Below are 18,414 nucleotides of genomic sequence, written 5' to 3' on the forward strand. Positions count from 1 at the left end.
GTATTTATTTTGAGAGAGAGAGAGAGAGAGAGAGAGAGTGTGTGTGTGTGTGGGAGCAGGGGAGGGGTAGAGAAAGAAGGAGACAGAGAATCCCAAGCAGGCTCTGCATTGCCAGCACAGAGCCCAACATGGGACTCCAGCTCATGAACCAGGAAATCATGACCTGAACCAAAACAAGACTCAGATGCTCAATCGTCTGAGCCAACCAAGTGCCCCTGTGAAAAACTTAAAGTAAAAACAAATTACTATAAAGTCTCAAAACTGGAGACGCTTGTTTTGACTCAGCCACATGCCAGAAACCTGAACTCAAGTGTCATCTTTTCCTTGTTGTCTTTTTTGGGTCAGATTCATGATTTGTAAATTGATAGATGATATGAAACCCTGTGTGCATAGTAGCGTATAAGATAAGGCCTGGAGCTTTTTACTAATCAGTGTCCCTGGCTACTGTGGGGTCAGCCCCTTGGCCACGTTGTTGTGGGCAGATGTATTTTTTCTATATAGCCTTTCCAGCAGGAGAAATGTGCACACAACGTGACTGTTCTTTGAAAGGAGGTTTCCACGTTCTGAAGTCTTGCTCAGGTGCAAATTTAGGTCACTTTCTACAGAGCTGACAACATACCATTCATTTGAGCAGAAGCTTTAGAGCTTTGGGACCTGCACAGAGGAGAGAGGTGACCCTCTTGAGGTTTTAGGAGGGTCTTGCTACATATTTATGGCTCTTCTCTCCTTGCCTCCCCAGTATTCCCACAACCCTCTGGGTTAAGTCTCTGCCTTTAGCTAATACATCAGTGTCTAGCTGTGATTTCTATCACCATCACTTTGAGCAGATTGAACCTCTTGATTTACGTCTCTGCCTCATTATACTGTCCAGTAACTAATGGTAAACATCCTACACCCTGAATTCACACACTTTGCCAAGATGCCATGTCTTGGCAAATGCCACATAAGTCAGTAAGCTTCCCTCTTAATTACTGGCCCCCATGAAGTTTTAAAACACCTTCTCCAGAGGTCTTGGATGCAAAGTGGTCTCTTGTGGTTCTCCCACAAGCACAGAATCATCTGGAATGGCGTTTGCTTGGCTCAGCCATATTTTCTGGATGATTTCGCTGAAGGCTGAGCAAAGTTTCATTCATGACATCCTCTCTGGGGCAGTTGCGTGTGGGTGGAATATATAAGAGAATATCCACACACGGAGAAGCTGGTGTCATCACCAGGGTAGACACCTCTAAACCTCTCTTGGCATGTTGGAACTTGAGGGTCCTGGAGATGAGGGCTCTGCAGAGACACAGCTGTTATGAGTGGAAAATGGAAACTTCCCCATTTGCAGGGGGAACCTGGTTAAGATTCAGAGGCTACACCGAAAGTTCTTTGAAACCACTGGGGTGGAACTACTGGCTTTCTCCTCTGAGAACGAGCCTTGACAAATCCCAGCCCAAGTGTAAGCCCAAATCTCAGATTTTTTCCTCTGCCTTTTAAAAACTCTTCAAGGCTATGTTTTAAGCGTCTTATTGCATCACAGAAGCCTCTGTCATTTTATTTTACTGTGCTTATTAGATGCGTATTACTATGACTGCCTATCACAGGCTCCTTGGGCTGTCACCAGGCATTCCTCCCCTGGACTGTCCTGACTCCTCACCATCCTGTCCAGCTGAGCTCCTGGTCTGTCCCCTGCAGGCTGCGGGTCCATGCACCGTGAGGGTGGGGACCACGCCAGGCTCACTTACCACTATACCTCCAGCACCCTGCCCAGGGCCTGGCAAAGGATCTACTGCTCTCTGAATGATGAGCAAATGAAAGGGGGGCGGTGCCCCAAATCTCTGGGCCCTTCTCTTCACTGCTGTCTTTGCTTACACAGCATTGCTTGCCTGGCAAAGACTCAACATGAGAAGCTTCACTGCTTCCAGTGCCTTTCACGGACTCCTCCAGGAGGACCGGGGACTCCCTCATTTGGGCCTCCTCTGGGCCCTAACTACACTCCCTACAACTGTCTATAGCGTCTATTTGTTTGCACTCAGCGAGGAAAGGAACTTCAGCATTTTGTCTAGGAAAAGAGGATTTGGGAGGTGATAACAACTGCCCTCTAATATCTGGAAGGCAGCTGGTATAGGAGGCATCAGACAGGTCAGGTTCTGTGTGGCTCTAATGGACAAAGCTGGGGGACATCACCAGCAGGTAGATTCTGGTGCATTGTAAGGGAAAAGACTGTCTCAGGTCCATCTTGTGAGGCCGGCTGAATTACTGTACCAGGAATGTAGTTAAAAGGATGTCTGTCACGGGTGGGAGGGTGAATTGGGAACTTTCAAGTTCCTTTCAAAAGTGTGGAGACGTAGTAGGGCACGGGGCTTGAGACTGCCAGGTGTGAGTCCTGGCATGGCCATTTACTTAGCTCCGTGACTTTGAGAAAGTCGACTGATCTTCCCAAGTTTTAGTTTCCTTAAGTTTTTTTTTTTAAACAAGATACCACTTTTCTTTTTACTTTTTTTAATGTTTACTTATTTTTGAGAGAGAGAGAGAGAGAGAGAGAGAGAGAGAATGCGCGCGCACAAGTGGGGGAGGGGCAGAGAGAAGGGGGACAGAGGATCCTAAGTGGGCTCTGAGTTGACAGCAGTGAGCCCCAGGTGGGGGCTCAAACTCACAGACCGTGAGAGCATGACCTGAGCTGAAGAAGTCGGATGCTCAACCAAGTGAGCCAGCCAGATGCCCCAGTTTCCTTCACTTTTGAGGAAAGTTAATAATACCCTTCCTTTATCATAAGGGTTAAATGCAATTATGTATGTTTGAAAAACAGCATGGTAACTGGTCACAGCTCAATAAATGCTAGCTGTTGCGCCTGTCTCTGCCTTCAGTTGTGCCGTTTGTCACCTCCATGCCTCGGCTCTCGTGCTCCTCTGCCTGGAGCACTCTACCCAACACCCACCTGATTTTAGGCATCCTTTCAGGTCTAGCCCAGCGGGCATCACCGTTAATGATGTGCTTCGGTGTCACTCTCACCTGGCCGAGCAAGCTCTTGTGATAGTGCCATAGCCCGTGGCTGAGGGCAGGACTGCCATTGCACACACTCTGTGTAGCTGGTACCATGATTCCCCTGTGGCCGACGCTCCCTTCGCTTTACCTGGAGCTCCGGCTGTCACTCCCATCAACACCCCGCTCTTAAACTCTGCTTCTCTCCTAGGGAATCCACTCTCCTGGACAAGTGTCTCCTTTTTGATAGATTTTTCTATCAGACTTTTGAAACGTCAATGCAATTTTTAAGAAACAGACAGTCAGCACAGCCCTGTGGACTGTCCCCGGTGTTCTGTCCACTTGCTTCCCTTCTAGGGGCTCAAGGGCATCCATCCATTCCCTGTTCGTGAACTTGTAAAGTTTACCAGGAACCGTGTCATGACATCAGGACTTCATACCTCTTGAAGTCCTGTTCAAATGTGATGCTAGATAGTAGCTGGGATCTAATGAGCCTTTCTGGCACTAAACCTCAACTCTGCTTTCATTTTGTTAAAGCAACTCAGCATTTTGGTTCAAGATGCTAATTTTGTTAATTGGACCCCCAAAAAGATGCATGAGAGAAAGATGAGTTGGAAGTTGGAAGGAGCATATTGAGGCCAGATCTGTATAAATATTGCTACACAGTCCAGAATAGGCAGCTACCTCTATTTATCATCATAATTATTCCGCCAAGGGGTGGAAAAGTCCATTTATTGTATCTGCCAAGATTCCAGAGTAAACTGATGAACAGTCAATACTAGTTGTGCGTGTGTGTGTGTGTGTGTGTGTGTGTGCATGCGTGTGTGCATGTGTTTTAAGGGGGGGCATTTATTGAATTCAATTACCTCTCCATCCAATAAATGAGAAAATACCTCAAATGTCTAATGCTTTCCTTAACAGTTTCTTGCTGTATTTTTATTAGAGGACACTTTAGAAGAAGTGAGAGCTATTTCTATTTCTAACTAAGAGCTTGCCCCCTGAACCTGCAGGAAAATTTTCCTCTTTTATCTTGCTGTGAGATGTCTCCAAGTTTGCTTTCCTGACCACCAGCATTAGAATCACCCAGGCTACGTCTATATAGACTGCCAGGCTCCAACTGAAACCTACTGTTACATCTGAGTGTGGGGCTCAGCAATGGGCATTTCTGGCAAGCCCCACACATGCTGGTGTCTGAGAGCCCCTCTGATGTCCTGTATGATGCACCTGTATCATGCCCCTCATGATGTACCATGAGGCTGGTGATCAGCCTGCCAGGGAAAATGGGGTCACTTGAGTATTCTTACAGAGCACATAGCTCTGGGGTAATGATTCACATAAGAAATGGAAGAGTTTCTATTCTTAATATGCAGATAATAAAATCGGGGTCCAAGAAGAGCCTTTATTGTATCAGTACGCCAGCTTTACGGCCCTGGGCAAGGCACGGAGCTACCACATTTATCAAGTGGAGATTATTGTCCATCACCTGCTGACAATAGGACTGGACCAGATAACCTTTTGAAGGCTTTTTACTACTAAAATCCAGTATTTTATTTTACAGCTTAATTGTAAGAGTGACTTGAAGGTAAGGAGAGGCTCTGAGGTGAACCTGAAACTATGTACTGTCCTCTTTGAGGAAATGCTCACTTTTTTAAAAATGGTTTTTGTTTATGTTTGAGAGTGCAAGCAGAGGAGGGGTAGAGAGAGAGAGGGAGATACAGGATCCCAACAGGCTTAGCCCTGACAGCAGGGAGCTCGATGTGGGGCTTGAACTCAAGAACTGTGAGATCATGACCTGAACCGAAGTGAACGCTCAACCGACTGAGCCACCCAGGTGCCCTGGAAAAGCTCACTTTTCAAACCAAGAAGGCATCTTCGTGGGAGGCCTGGGGGTTAAATCACAAAACCTTTTGGCACTCTGGCTTTACCGGGAGTGGAAAGGTTTGTGGGGATCAGAGAATAGGAGTTCTGGGCAAGGTCACCACCTTAAAAACTTACTGCATTTAAAACATTATTGTCTCATGAAAAACCTCCTTCTCTCCAAAAAAATCACCCCTCTAAATTCCTTCTTTCAAGAAATTCTGCCATGTCTGCCCTTCTCTGTCTTCTCTTGATTAACTCCTACTCATCCCTCAAGACCCAGGACATAGACAGTGTGTGGTACAGAAATGTCCACAGAAAGCTTTTCTCTGGCCATACATAGCAGGGATTTTGTCCTTTCTACTTCCTAGCATTTATTATGACACCATTATTGCAAATAGGTCCCTGCAAGCTGCCCTTGTAGTAGTCAGCTCCTAAGGGCAGGGACTGAGTCTTTTCCACTTTAGATCTTTATAACTTTTTTTTTTAATGTTTACATATTTTTGAGAGAGAGAGAGACTGCCGCGCGCGAGTGAGAGTATCAGAGAGTGAGAGAGGGAGACACAGAATCCGAAGCAGGCTCCAGGCTCTGAGCTGTCTGCACAGAGCCCGACATGGGGCTTTAACTCACGAGCTGTGAGATGACAACCTGAGTTGAAGGAGGACGCTTAACCAACTGAGCCACCCAGGCACCCCTCCACCTTGAATCTTCAGTGCCTAGCACATTGCTGCCGCCACAGATTTTTGCTGACTGAAATGAGTTCTCAGAGCACAAGGATTAATTAGCTGGTTTAGTTTCTCCTGCAGGGTCTGCCCTGTCCTGTTCAAACCTCTTTTGAACCCTGCCGTGAATCTCTGCATGAAGGCCATAGCAGAGCTTTGGTGCATAAATCAGTTTGCCTACAAAGGAAATTTAGGGAAAGCCGGGACAGCTGGCATTCATAAATCCTGCATGTTCGTGGCATCTGCCAGAAATACGTTGCATCTAGCATGCATGCTTTGAGTTACTTTGGATCTAATTTACATACTCAACAGGTCAGACGTCCCTGCATCTACCTGATGAAAACACAGACAGAATTGACCGGGTACCACCCGGTGAGTGGCTGGCACTTTTTGGGCTGCTTGGAAGCTGTCAAAATGACTCTTGGAAGGAGCTGTGATCTCCAGAGCCCTCCTCTGATGAGCTTATTTTTCAAACTGCAATGAAGAATTTTCTCTAAGAGAAAAGGCCAGGGGCCCTACCTGTCCCCAGTTACCTAAAGGGATGTTTTACAAATGGCCTCTCTTTTGGCCACAGTCCCTTTGGGCCGAGTTCACGCTGGCTAGAAAAATTCCGGGTGTAATTTTCTTAGAAGAGAGCCGTGAATTTATGGCTCCACATGTCGAGAGGAAAAGAGGCAGAGAGCAATACTTCTCACTGACCACTGTGGGCACGTGACTCTGCAGCTATGGCCTCTGCCCAGGAAAGGTCAAGGCTCAGGGACTCTAGTTACATCAGCAAACTTGAGCCACTCCATCTCTGCTGCTCTGACGGCAGAGTCCATCCCCTGGCTGCGCTCCTCTACGTGGCGCCCGTTTTTCACTGAAGCAGATCTAACTGCCCGCACCCTCTGCAATAGCTTCCTAATTTGTTGCCCTGCCACTGGCCTGGCCCCGGCTGGTCTGTCCCCTCTGCAGCCGTCGTGCTCTTTGTGCAGAGAACGTCACTTCTTCCCTGCATCTCGGCCCATGGCTCCTCCTGCCTTGGGACAACTCCTACAGTGTTCATCTCGGCTAATGGCTCTTATGTGAACCCTGAGCCTGCTCACAGGTCTCATTTGTCATCGTGCCCTGCCTTCCAGCGACAGAACCTCTCTCCCACTCCCCTGCTGGGGGCTTCTCTCCTGCCCTGAACCTTCCTCATACGAGCTGCATCCCGGCCTGGAATATTCTTCCTCCCCTACCTCTTTCCACCTGTCTGATTCCTACTTTTCCTTTATCCCAGCCCATTTGGAAACCTTCCCTCCGGATGGGTTCTCTGGCAGGATTTGGTACTTCCCCTAACAACACTCAACACACGGGCTCCTGCTGGCTTGCTCGCCTGTGCAGCTCAGTAGGCTGTACGCTCCGCGGAAGTAGGGGCTGAGCTCGTCCCATTTACCCCCGGCCCCAGCATCTCTCACGGTGACCTGATGCATTGTAGGTGGTCAGGAAATACTATGCTGGATGAGGGAACGAACGAACGCATGCTTACCAGGAATGGCGGCCCAGCCTACTCAGATCATGGGAGGTGGGAGGGAGCGGCAAGCCACACTCACCGTTGCAGGTGCAGCGCACATTCCTGTAGAAACGTGGGCACACAAAGCTGATGCGAGCCGTGCTGTAGGTCATGAGTGCGTGGGAGTCCAGGGACAAACCTTGCTCACAGTGCTGCTCCTGACAGTCCAGCCCAGAGCAGTTTTTCTCCAGGATGGCCGAGATGCGCATGACGTTCTCCAGATGCCTCCTGGCGTTGGACAGCTTTTGGATCAGGTAGGCTGGCTTATAGAACTCACTGCTGTGCATTTCCACCGCAAACAGCATGTCCAGCTGGTTGGTCCCCGCCACGGGCTGGATGCTGATGATGCGCAGGCTGTCCTGCTTCTGGGTGAGGACCGCGTTCCGCAGGGTGCGCCGGAAGCCATGCATGTGCAGCCCCACGAAGTCCTCAGGGGACACGTTCTCGAAGCGGATGGTGACGGTGTTCTGCAGCATCTCATGCACCAGCTGCTCCACGTGCACGACCACATCGATGGGCACCTGGAAGCGGCCGTCACTCACTGACACGTTCAGGACGTACTTGCCGCTGTCCAGGCCTCCCAGGGCGATGATCTTCCCATCGTGACTGTTCACTTTGAACAAGCTTTTCTGCTCCGATTTCAGGGCAAACGTGAGCACATCATACATGTCTTGATCTGTGGCATGGATCTTCCCAATGACCCCACCAGGAAAATCATCCTCCATGGTGACAATGAAAATTTCCAGGGGAATGGCTGTGGGCTTGTGAATACTTTCCTCGATGACCCGCACGCGGATGTAGGAGTGAGAAACTTGCTGCGGTTTGCCGGAGTCTTTTGCCTAAAACAACCAAGAGGGAGAAAGGCAAGGAACTAAGAAAAATCACAACACTTTTAAGAACAACAAAACTCAGAGAGAAGACGTCTATTCCTCTACCCGTGTTTGCTTCTTCCTCCGTCCCCTGTTACTGTTCTGCAAAATGCTGAGAGCGTGCATTGAAGTAAGAGGAGTGATTTATCAGCTTTGGTCCTTACATGCACACTCTGTTATGGACGATAAAATATGTGCACACAGTATAGCCGTTGGGGGTGAACAGGGAAGGAGAAGGAGGCTGCTATGAGATCCACATGCCCACCACACACTGGCCTTGTTTTCATTTTGAACAGAAGCCACAGGGGACATCGTACATAAAGTGGTGTTCTTACTTGAAGGAACAATCTTTGCAATTCTTTCCTTTGGATTGGGCCAGAGGACATCTTTCTGTACAGTGAAGAAATAACATGAGGTGTGAATTGCATAAATTAAGGTACAGAATAAAAAATGGAATGCAGAAGGGAAAGATAGGTAGCCTGGAAAAGCTTTGCCTTCTTTCTATGTATAAGAATTGACAGAAGAAGCACCCGATGGCACATCTTTCCTGAACCCTTCTGTGCGCAGCATGGGGGTAGCCAGTGCTGTAGAACTTCAGACACGGGTAGATTCCTGTGGACGGGGTCCCCAGGGAGGGTGTCTGAGGATGGAGGGATGCGGTGGACCTTGGAGGTCAGGTGAAATCTGAGGAGATATGTCCTCGTATGTGGAAGGCAATGTAAAAGCAGGGACTTGGGCATCACGTGGACCTGAGTTCAAATCTCGACTCAGGCACTCACTACGTGTCTGGCCTTGTGGAAGTTACTTAACGTTTCTGAACTTAAATGTCTGCGCCTTTAATATGACTATAATAGTAGAACTTACTTCACAGGTGGGGATGAAAAGACACCGTGATGGCAAAGCGCTTAGCACAGGCCTGACCCATGGAAGTACTTTGTACCTCAGAGTTAATGTGATTGTTATTTTTACTATTAAAATCACCACATACTTTATGTGATCAACCACATGAACCAGAGATGCTGACATGGGAAAGTCAGGTAGGAAGAGATAAGTTAGCAAATGAGATTCAACTTGAAGTCAGGCTGTGGAGGGCCTTAAAGGACAGGGATATGTATAGACTTCATAGGCTAGGGGTTGCCCACTTAAATGTCAGAGAGCAGAGAGGTGACAGAAAGGCATGGAGCTGCTGGGTGGAAGGTGATAGATTAGAGGACCTGTGGACTGAGCAGGACTGGAAAACCATGTCTGCCGAAGGACGTCAAAACTGAGAATTGGAGAGAATGGGGCCGGAGTTCGGCCTGCAGACCCCACATCTTCAGGCACTAGGGAGCCACAGATGGTTTTAGTTTAGGGAAGGAGTTGGTATATTTTTTCTGTAAAGGGCTAGATAGAAATAGTTTTAGGCTTTGGGGGTTATATGATCTCTATCGACTAATCAACTATGGTTCCAGTGTGAAGCAGCCAGAGCATATGTAAATGAATAGGTAAGCCTATGTTCCAATAAACTTTTATTGATAAAAACAGGCTAAGGGCATGATGTGTTTGGGGCTGTAGTTGGTTGAGCCCTGGTTCAGGGGGGCTGATATAACCGAAGTGGAATGATTACTCAGGGAGGGGTGTAGGGATATAACAGAAAAGAATGAGGCTGAAGCCAGAGGAGTCACCCAGGAGGCTCCTGCAACAATGAGTGAACAGGGAGGTAGTGAATGAAGTGGGGCGATGACAAAGGACATGTAACTGACGCATATGGGGACCTTATGAAGGCAGAAGCTCAGGACTTGGTGGTAATTTAACATTAGGGACTAGGAGGAGAAAGCTCTCTACGGTGTTTCTAAGGTGTGAGATGTGAAATCTATTCTCTAACAATCAGAGAGGGTAAAGAACTATACCAGCTCCTGTGACAAGGCACTGAAAGTCTCTCCTTGCTCTTGGTACCTATACTGTGGTATAAAATTATTTACGAGGGTGCCTGGGTGACTCAGTCAGTTAAGCGTCCAACCTTGTCTCAAGTCATGATGTCACGGTTTGAGCCTTGCATCACGCTCTGCACTGACAGTGTGGAACCTGCTGGGGATTCTCTTTCTCCCTCTCTCTCTGCCCCTCCCTTGCTCGTGCTCTCTCTCTGTCTCAAAAATAAAGAACTAAATAAACATTAAAAAATATTCACTCAACATTGTTGGAGGAGTGAGCGGCAACCAAAGCATTCACTGGCATGCTCAGAGCCAACAGTCATTAATTTGGAAGGTTACATGGAGCAGTGTAAGCCATAACTTACCAGAAGAAATAATGAACATAATGGAATGTGACACACATATAAAGGGTTATTATTGTTATTATTGCCACCATTAATAATGACTTTAGGTTGCCCTCTGTGGCAACAGTGAGTAAAAAGTCACTTGGTTTCACTAATGGGACCCAAATCTTGATACTGGCAAAATTAATTCCTGGGAACTCATTTCCTGCTCTTATCCACACCCTTTGCATACCTGCCACTTTTGTCCCTTTGTCCCATTTCATTTTACAAGGCCATTGACCTTGAGGAAGCTAAAATGTTGGGAGACCACTGCCATCTGAGTGCTTGGTCCCCTCCTGCCTCACTGGGAAAACTTACCAAGCAAAGGTCTCTTCAAAAGCAGAGGCCATGCTATGTCTCAATCATATTAGGACAAAGATTGGAAGCTTTGCCAAGTAGAGTAATGTGGCAAAGTCTACTCGGTATAAAGCAGCAAGCCTCGACCAATTAGTTGTCTTTGTGGGTCAATTAGAACCCTAGGAATTTTGAGAATGCAGATTTGGGCCCAGTGACTGTCTGCCTGGTACACCCTATGGGAAAGTCCCTTCTGAACAATGACGCTTCCCTTCCTTCCTGTTCAATTTCACACAAAGAGGCCGCTTTTATTGGTGTGAAATTAAATTTGAGATTAAAAGGGGAACATTCCTGCATGGTAATGAATTATGTTGACTTGCTCAACAAAGAAAAACCATCCACGGGGCACAGAAACCAGCAAAAGAGAAAGCCAGCCTGATGTGGACAGAGGATGGGGCCGTACCTGGACACACAGCACATATTCCGGAGACTCCGTGTGCCCGAAGACCACAGCTGACCGCAGGACCCCATGTGGGTCCAATATGAACTCCTCCTCTTCGTTTCCCGACAGAATAGAGAAGGAGAAGGGAGGCCCATTGTGAAAGGAGTCTCTGTCTGTCACCACCAGCTGCAGAATGCTGGTGCCTACTGGCTTGTTTTCCTGCATAAAAGAGTATATTAAAAAGGAAGATAAAATTACACCTCTCTTCACATTAAAAAAAAAAACAAACCCGTCATTACCGGCTAGAAAACAGGGCTTTCAGCAGAAGGGATTCCCTGTAATATTATCTTGTCTTCTGAAAATATGCTGGAGTCTGTAAGCGTCATGCTCCGCATCCTTGGCTGTCTCCCCACAACCGCCCCGTGAGACAATGAGCTGCGGGAGAGAACACAGGAACTTCGCATTGAACAGGTTCATAGGGTCCCAGGATGGTGTCGTCTCCATCTTGTCCTTTGTAGGCTGGAAAGGCCCTGGGTTCACCTAAGCAGCTCTGGGAACATGTGGTGCCCACGAGCCTCTGTGACTAGGTCGGAAACCCTCTCGGGCCAAGGAAACATCGACCTTTTGGGACAGGAAGACACTTCGTCACACTTGTCACAACACAATCATGCTGAGCCCTAACACCGTGACGCAGTGTCACAACATCAGACTTTGGCGGGGGCACATCTTAGCAACTTCCCAGTAAACACACAAAGGCATACGCCAGGTGGAACTAGGGCTTTGCACCTCACCCCTCCGAACACAGTTTTCCCGTCTTTCTTGAGGACAGGGAAAGCGAGCACACTATTTCTCGACTTGAGAATGGACAGAAAGAAAACCCTTAAAGTCATCAGAATTTCTGGAAACCCTGATGTTTTTATTCAAGGATTATTTCGCAGAACCTTTCTGCCTGTTCCCCAAAATAGAAACACAAAGGCTCTTCTTGGGTTGAAGGTTCTCCTCACTCCAAAAACGCCAAATTGAATTCCTCTGGAGCCCAGGCATTGGTTTTCTTGCCCCATTCTGTTTAGACTTCGACATTACCACAGGTTGGGCCTGAAGTCAGTTTCATTAGTTCAGGCCTTCTGATGACACTGATTTAGCATTAAATAAGTTTGGGTCACAGAGATGGAGACCGTGATACACGGCAGTTTGGACGGAGTCGTGCACGGGGTGGGCACGCTTCAGCTTGCTGTGCTGAATTAGTCTTATGAAAACCATGTGTTGGAAAAATGAAATTGTCCTGGCTTGGGAAAAGGGAGGAACAGTTTTTGAAGGAGAAAGAGAAAAGGACCTCAAAAGACGTCTTACTCTGTTCCTTCTCTCAAGTGGCCTTTTGGTCATCAGGAAGTAGACCCTGTTTCCCTCTGGAATCAGCCGTGGCACCGCCTCAGCCCCATGTAGATTTACTATTTCACAGTGACAGCACACTCAGCACCACACAAAATAGAAGAGTTATTGATTTGTTTGCTCACTTTATAAAGGCCATTTCCTCTACAGCAGAGAGACACAGAGAGAGAGACAGAATGTGTGGCCCAGGGGTCACCATCTGAGAAAGAAGGGTGAAAGAGAACACGGACAGGCCCCGGCGCTGCAGATAGGAGCCGCGGTCACTGCTCATGGCTGCGATTCTCGTTTCTTTCACTGCTGGCTTCCTGTTGTGCATGTGAAAACAGGCTGTCAAGCTGATCGATGTGTGTCATAAAACCGAATGTTGAGTGGGCAAAGCCCATTTTGTTTTGGGGCGAGCACACCGGCTGTGCGAGGCTGACAGTGCCTCTGTGGGAGGTGGTCCTGGAGAAGGGCCATCTGAGAGAGACAGAAATGGAGGAAGGGGCAGCCCCTAGGTGAAGCTGTGCGGAAGCAGGAGGGGGACAAGAGTGCACAGCCGCTGGAAAGACCATCAGAGAGGAGAGGACGACCTGAATACCATTGCTGAAGGAATCCGATTTCGTTGACAAGGTGGCAGGAAAGAGGCGGGGCTGCTTGCTTTAAGAGCGAGCGCCTCTCCGCTCCGCCTGACTCCTGGACATCTCAGAGGTGGGGAGCTGGCCGTGACGGCCAGACTAAGTCCTGATGTTGTTCCAAAGGGGTCTCTCAAGACCTGGCTCACTCTCATCTCACCTTCTCCCCTCAAAGCCTTCAGACCCCATGGGAGGTGATTCTGAGGCCAAACTGGATCAGGCAAGAGCCGGTTCTCAGGACTCTCTGAGGCCCCCCACAACACGTGTATCAATCGCTGTTTCCTCTATGTCCTCCACACTGACAACATTCCTGGACTGGATTCCCCGAGCCTCCAGTGGTCAGGAAGAGGAGATAGCTCGGCACCCAGCACTGTGTTCATGAAACATCTTTTTTTTTTTTTTAAACGTTTATTTATTTTTGATAGAAACAGAACATGAGCGGGGGAGAGGCAGAGAGAGAGGGAGACACAGAATCTGAAGCAGGCTCCAAGCTCTGAGCTGTCAGCACAGAGTCTGATGCGGGGCTTGAACTCACAGACCGTGAGATCATGACCTGAGCCAAAGTTGGACACTTAACTGACTGAGCCACCCAGGCAACCCCGAAACATCTTTTGAAAAAAAAAAAAATAGATGGGAAGAAGAGTCATTCCCCCTGAGAATAGAATGCCAGCTACTCCATCTTGCAACCTAATTTTAAGGAGCAGGTGGATTTAAAGTGCTAAACAAATTGCTTATGGAAGATTGATTTTAATGAGTAGCAGCTCTATCCTGATGCCCAATCTCTTTTGGAGAAATGAGACGGTTTGTATCAATCTCCCGCTGTTGCCAGAATAGCACAGAGTAGCTGAAAGGCAGCCTGTCCTTGTGAAGAGGATGGTTTTCACAGAACACTGACCTGAGTTCAAACCCTGATTCTACCACTTAGCAGCTGCAGGATCTTGGGTGAGCTACTTAGCCCCTCGGGCCCTTAGCTCCTTCAGCATAAAGTGGGGGCTGCCCCAGCCTCCCACTTCACGAGGCTGTGGTGGGGACAGGTGGCTCATGTAAAGCACCCGACACTTGAGAGAGACCCGTCGGCAATAGTGCTTATGACTATTTATTAGTCAGTAGCTGTGGAAGAATCAGGTTCTCTTCATACCCGTCTCATGATGGCATGAATTGATATCAGGTAAAAAAACCCAAAAACCATTGTTTTAATTTGTGAATAAAATGAGGTGCCTGGGCAGCTCAGTCAGTCAAACATCTGACTTTGGTTCAGGTCACGATCTCATGGTTTATGGGGTTGAGCCCCACATCAAGCTCTGTGCTGATAGTTTGGAGCCTAAATCCTGCTTTGACTCTGTTTCCCTCTCTCTCCGCCTCTCCCCTGCTTGTGCTCTCTCTCTTTCTCTCTCAAAAAATAAATTAAACTTAAAGGACTAATTTACAAAAATGACAAGTAAACCATCGCAGAGGAAGAAGGCTGGGCACGCAAGGACAGGTGACTAGCAGGCAAGATTTGGCTCACCTGAATCACAGCAGTGTAGTTAGCAGGGGTGAACACCGGGCTGTTGTCATTCACATCAGAAATATCAATGTTGACGGTGGCAGTTGATGACATTGCAGGAATGCCACTGTCTACTGCCTGGACGAGCAGGGAGTATCCAGACACCTGCCAAAGCACAGAGGGCCGACAGTGAAGATGGACAGCATCTCCTTCAGTCTGCACACACTCAGAAGAGCTGCGGGAATGGCTGTGCTTTGCTGAAGATCAGCCACCTTCCCTCTTGGTCCTCGAGACCAGGGATTTGCAACGTCGGCACCCCTGACATCTGGGGCCAAGGTAATTCTTGGTTGCCGGGGGCTGACTTGTGCCTTTGTAGGATATTTAGCAACATCCCTGGTCTCTACCCACTAGAAGCCAGTATCACTTTCTGCCCATTTGTGGCAGCCAAAAATGTTTCCAAACATTGCCAAGTGTCCCCTGGATGGGGGGGGGGGTGGGTATGAAGTCGGGGGTGGGACACACAAAACAACCCCTGGTTACAACTACAGTTCTCATCCTGTGTTCAAACACTACAGCTGTCACCCTGATCTTCCTTATCAGTTCTGAACTTCAGGAGTTATGGGGATATATCACCTAAAGAGGTTTTCCTGCTTTTGAGTACCACCACTATGACATCTCTTCCTGTAATTTCACTTTGAAGACATATATTTTGGGTCACAAAACACAATGTTTACTTTGTTTAAACTTGGCAGAGGAGTTTTCTGGATCATTCTTTCTGACCTAAATACCTTCAGATGCTCCTTTTATATCTGCTCACCTAGTGCTAAAGCTGTGGATGAAACCAGGACCACAGGATCCCAATGCTGAAGGTACTTTCCTGCCTCCTTGCTCTGGGAAGGACCAAAATTCAAAGCATCCAGAAAATTACACCTTTGGGGGTGTCTGGGTGGGTCAGTCGGTTAAGTGTCCGACTTCAGCTCAGGTCATGGTCTGATAGGTTCGTGAGTTTGAGCCCTACATCAAGCTCTTTGCAGTCAACATGGAGCCCACTTCATGTCCTCTGTCCCCTCTCTCTGCCTCTCCCCCACTCGCTCTCTCCCTCTCTCTCTAAAAAATAAACATTACACAAAGAGAAAGATACATCTTTGCTTTCTTCTTTAAGACACCCATAAATAAGAAGCTGCCAGCATCTATTGGCAGAAAATTCTTTCAAAGGTCTAACCCAAATATGTCATGCTGCATTTCAGCCTATCCTATTTACTCTCATTATTTGGAATGCAGAATCTTCCTACTTTTACTCATGGAGCCTGAGTGGATTCCAGTGAAAGGATGGGCATGGGTGGGAGGGGGCTGGCCTAAACTAGCTTACCCGTTCGCGGTCTAATTTCTTCTTAACCTTTACAAGTCCCAGGACAGGCTCCACAGCAAATTCATCGTCCCGATCTCCGTTCACGATGGAAAAATGAATCTGTCCATTGGGTGGGCTATCTGCATCTTCTGCTATTAGCTTCATGGGACACAAACCACAACAACAACAACAACAACAAAAGGTATGACATGAGAGACAGAGAAAAGGTTTATTCTAAGGGTCCCGGGTCTTATAACTGGGCACAGCTCTGGCAGTTTTCTTAGAGCTCTCTATGCTCACGTGCTAGCCATCATGCCCCCGGCAGAAGAACGGATGGCTTGGCTGGAGGAGGGAGGCACCACTACTGGAGCAGCCACTTCCTTTCCAGTAGTTTTTGTCTGCCTACAGCCTGATGCTTGTCAGGCATGATTTTCCTTGGGCCTTGAGCCACTGAGGATAGAGCTAAAGCTCACTGATAGAGCCACTGAGGATAGAGCTAAAGCTCATAGGGGGAGTTTGGTGATTCTTCCCCAATTCTGCAAACAGTGGTCTCTGCCACTGAGACAGACATTCTCTAAATTCATGCGCCTCTGTGTTAAGGAAGCCTGAGAAAATTCCCTTTCTCACGTGGCAAACACACTGCCCTGCTGCTCCGTATTGGTGATACTGGGATTTATATGCACGAAAGTGGTTCTGGGAAGTCCACCTCTGGTGTGTAAAGAATGCACACCGACACCTGGTGCTGCAGGAGCCAGAGATAAGGATGGATGGAAGGGACCTGTCCGGTAGGGGTGGTGATGATGGTAAGAATGGAACTCACTGTTTCCAAAACGTAATTTGTAAGTCTGAGAGAGCCCATGTACTCTTTACATGGCTTGCTCTTACTGGTATTAGAAAAAATTCCCTCCAGAAAGAGCTTCTCTAAGAGTGGCCAAGCAATCTTAATCTTGCTCCCATATGCAGCTGTCCTACTCTGTGTGCATGCGTGAGTGCATGCATGCGTGTGTGTGTGTGTGTGTGTGTGTGTGCGCATGTGCGGGGTGGGAGGCAGACTTTCTTTTATCCCTAGCCACCTAATACCTTCTTCTCTAAGGTCACAAACCAGTGGAAGCCATCATTAGAAATATATTCTGTGGTCTGTTTTGTTTTTTTGAACAACATACACTTTCAGGAAGAAAGTAATTATCAGACACTTAAACTTTGGTATAAATGAATTTATCAGACCCTTCCAATGTACAGAAGGAGAAAGAACAGTTGAAAGACTGGTGACTGACTAGAGTCCTCGGGGACAAAAGGACCCATAAAGAGAGAGTGTGACAAGAATCCGAGACAGACTTTGCTCACGTTTTTCACTCTCTTTAGTAGAATTATTAGTCCCAGACATCTGGATCTCCCACTGGCACCTACCAAAATGACAGAGTCCCCGACCAAGGCATCTTCACTTATGACGGCACTGTAGACATCTTGGCTGAACCTGGGAGGGTTGTCATTCACATCCGTGAGGTTGATGCTGACGGTGGTCACGGCACTGAGAGCTGGGGTGCCCCCATCTTTGGCTTCCACCACCAGGTAAAACTTTTTGCATAATTCATAGTCCAGCACTTCAGAGACAGAAATACCCCCTTTGAAGAGAGATTAGGAAAAAAAGAGTGGTCAGCGGTTCCCTAATCATGACAATATTTATCACATCATCTCCAGCCAAGAATTTTAGACATTCAGGAATTTGTTTATTTAATGCCCTGCTGAAAGCATCTCAGAGTCTGATTAATGCTGTCCGTTAAAACATAGCTATCCATCAGATGCAACACTGAAGAAATAAAGTCTTTGAATGTTTCTACAATACTTTCTGAACTTCCCTCAAGCAGCCTGAAAATCTTCGGCATTATTCACCCACATGCCTCTAGGGAGAAGGGCCAGAAACCGGCATCCCTGATAAGCGTCTCCTGATGATCCCTTAACTGGACCCAGGCAGATGGAAAATGAGCTGAGATGTGTGGATGTGATTGCACGGTCCCGTCCCAGGTCAGCAAGTGAATATCTGCAAACTTCACTGAATTCAATTAACCACGAACGTGCCTTTGCCAAGTTACAGTGCGCTTATCTAAAACCATGACAGCACAAAGAGGGCAAAGATCTCAGAAATCTCAAGGTACAGTGACCTAATGAAAAGGAAATACCTGGGATTAGTGGCCAACGAATAAGTGTGAGTTCAACATCCACAACTACAGAACAGAGGGAACGTCCACGTCCTAAAGCTATTTAAGTTAAGCCAGTAGAACAAGTAGAAAGGCCCTGGCGGGGTGCCACCTCTAGGAGGGGCTCTATGAGTGCTCTTCCTTCCCATGCTATCCCTTTCTGGTGAGGTGACTCAATTCTGCATTCTGCACTTGGTAACTGGTCATTGTACTGCCTGCAGAGCAGATCTCAAGGGCATTCGTGGGCATTTCTCCCAACTGGAAAACAATCATTAGGACCAAGGTCAGTATGTCACATCCATTCACATCTCCAGACAGGCACCTTCTCTAGCTGCTAAAGCTGCCCTTCTATTTAAGGTGAGAAACAGAAGTCATACCTATAACAAGAGCCTCTTTCTCCCCATAATTA

General features: G+C 47.7%; 1 protein-coding gene across 1 annotated transcript in view; it reads right to left on the reverse strand.

Annotated features, from left to right (window-relative positions):
• Window positions 1-18,414, reverse strand: part of FAT3 (FAT atypical cadherin 3) — a 94,386-nt gene that overhangs the window by 44,888 nt on the left and 31,084 nt on the right. Inside the window, exons 6-10 of the mRNA XM_042907115.1 lie at window positions 17,218-17,432; window positions 15,832-15,969; window positions 14,484-14,627; window positions 10,995-11,192; window positions 7,116-7,914 (exon numbers count right to left, since the gene is read on the reverse strand). Coding sequence (XP_042763049.1) covers window positions 7,116-7,914; window positions 10,995-11,192; window positions 14,484-14,627; window positions 15,832-15,969; window positions 17,218-17,432 — 1,494 coding nt within the window. The remainder of the gene's footprint in view (window positions 1-7,115; window positions 7,915-10,994; window positions 11,193-14,483; window positions 14,628-15,831; window positions 15,970-17,217; window positions 17,433-18,414) is intronic.

This window comes from Panthera leo, chromosome D1 (assembly GCF_018350215.1).
Source record: "Panthera leo isolate Ple1 chromosome D1, P.leo_Ple1_pat1.1, whole genome shotgun sequence".
Lineage (NCBI taxonomy): Eukaryota > Metazoa > Chordata > Mammalia > Carnivora > Felidae > Panthera > Panthera leo.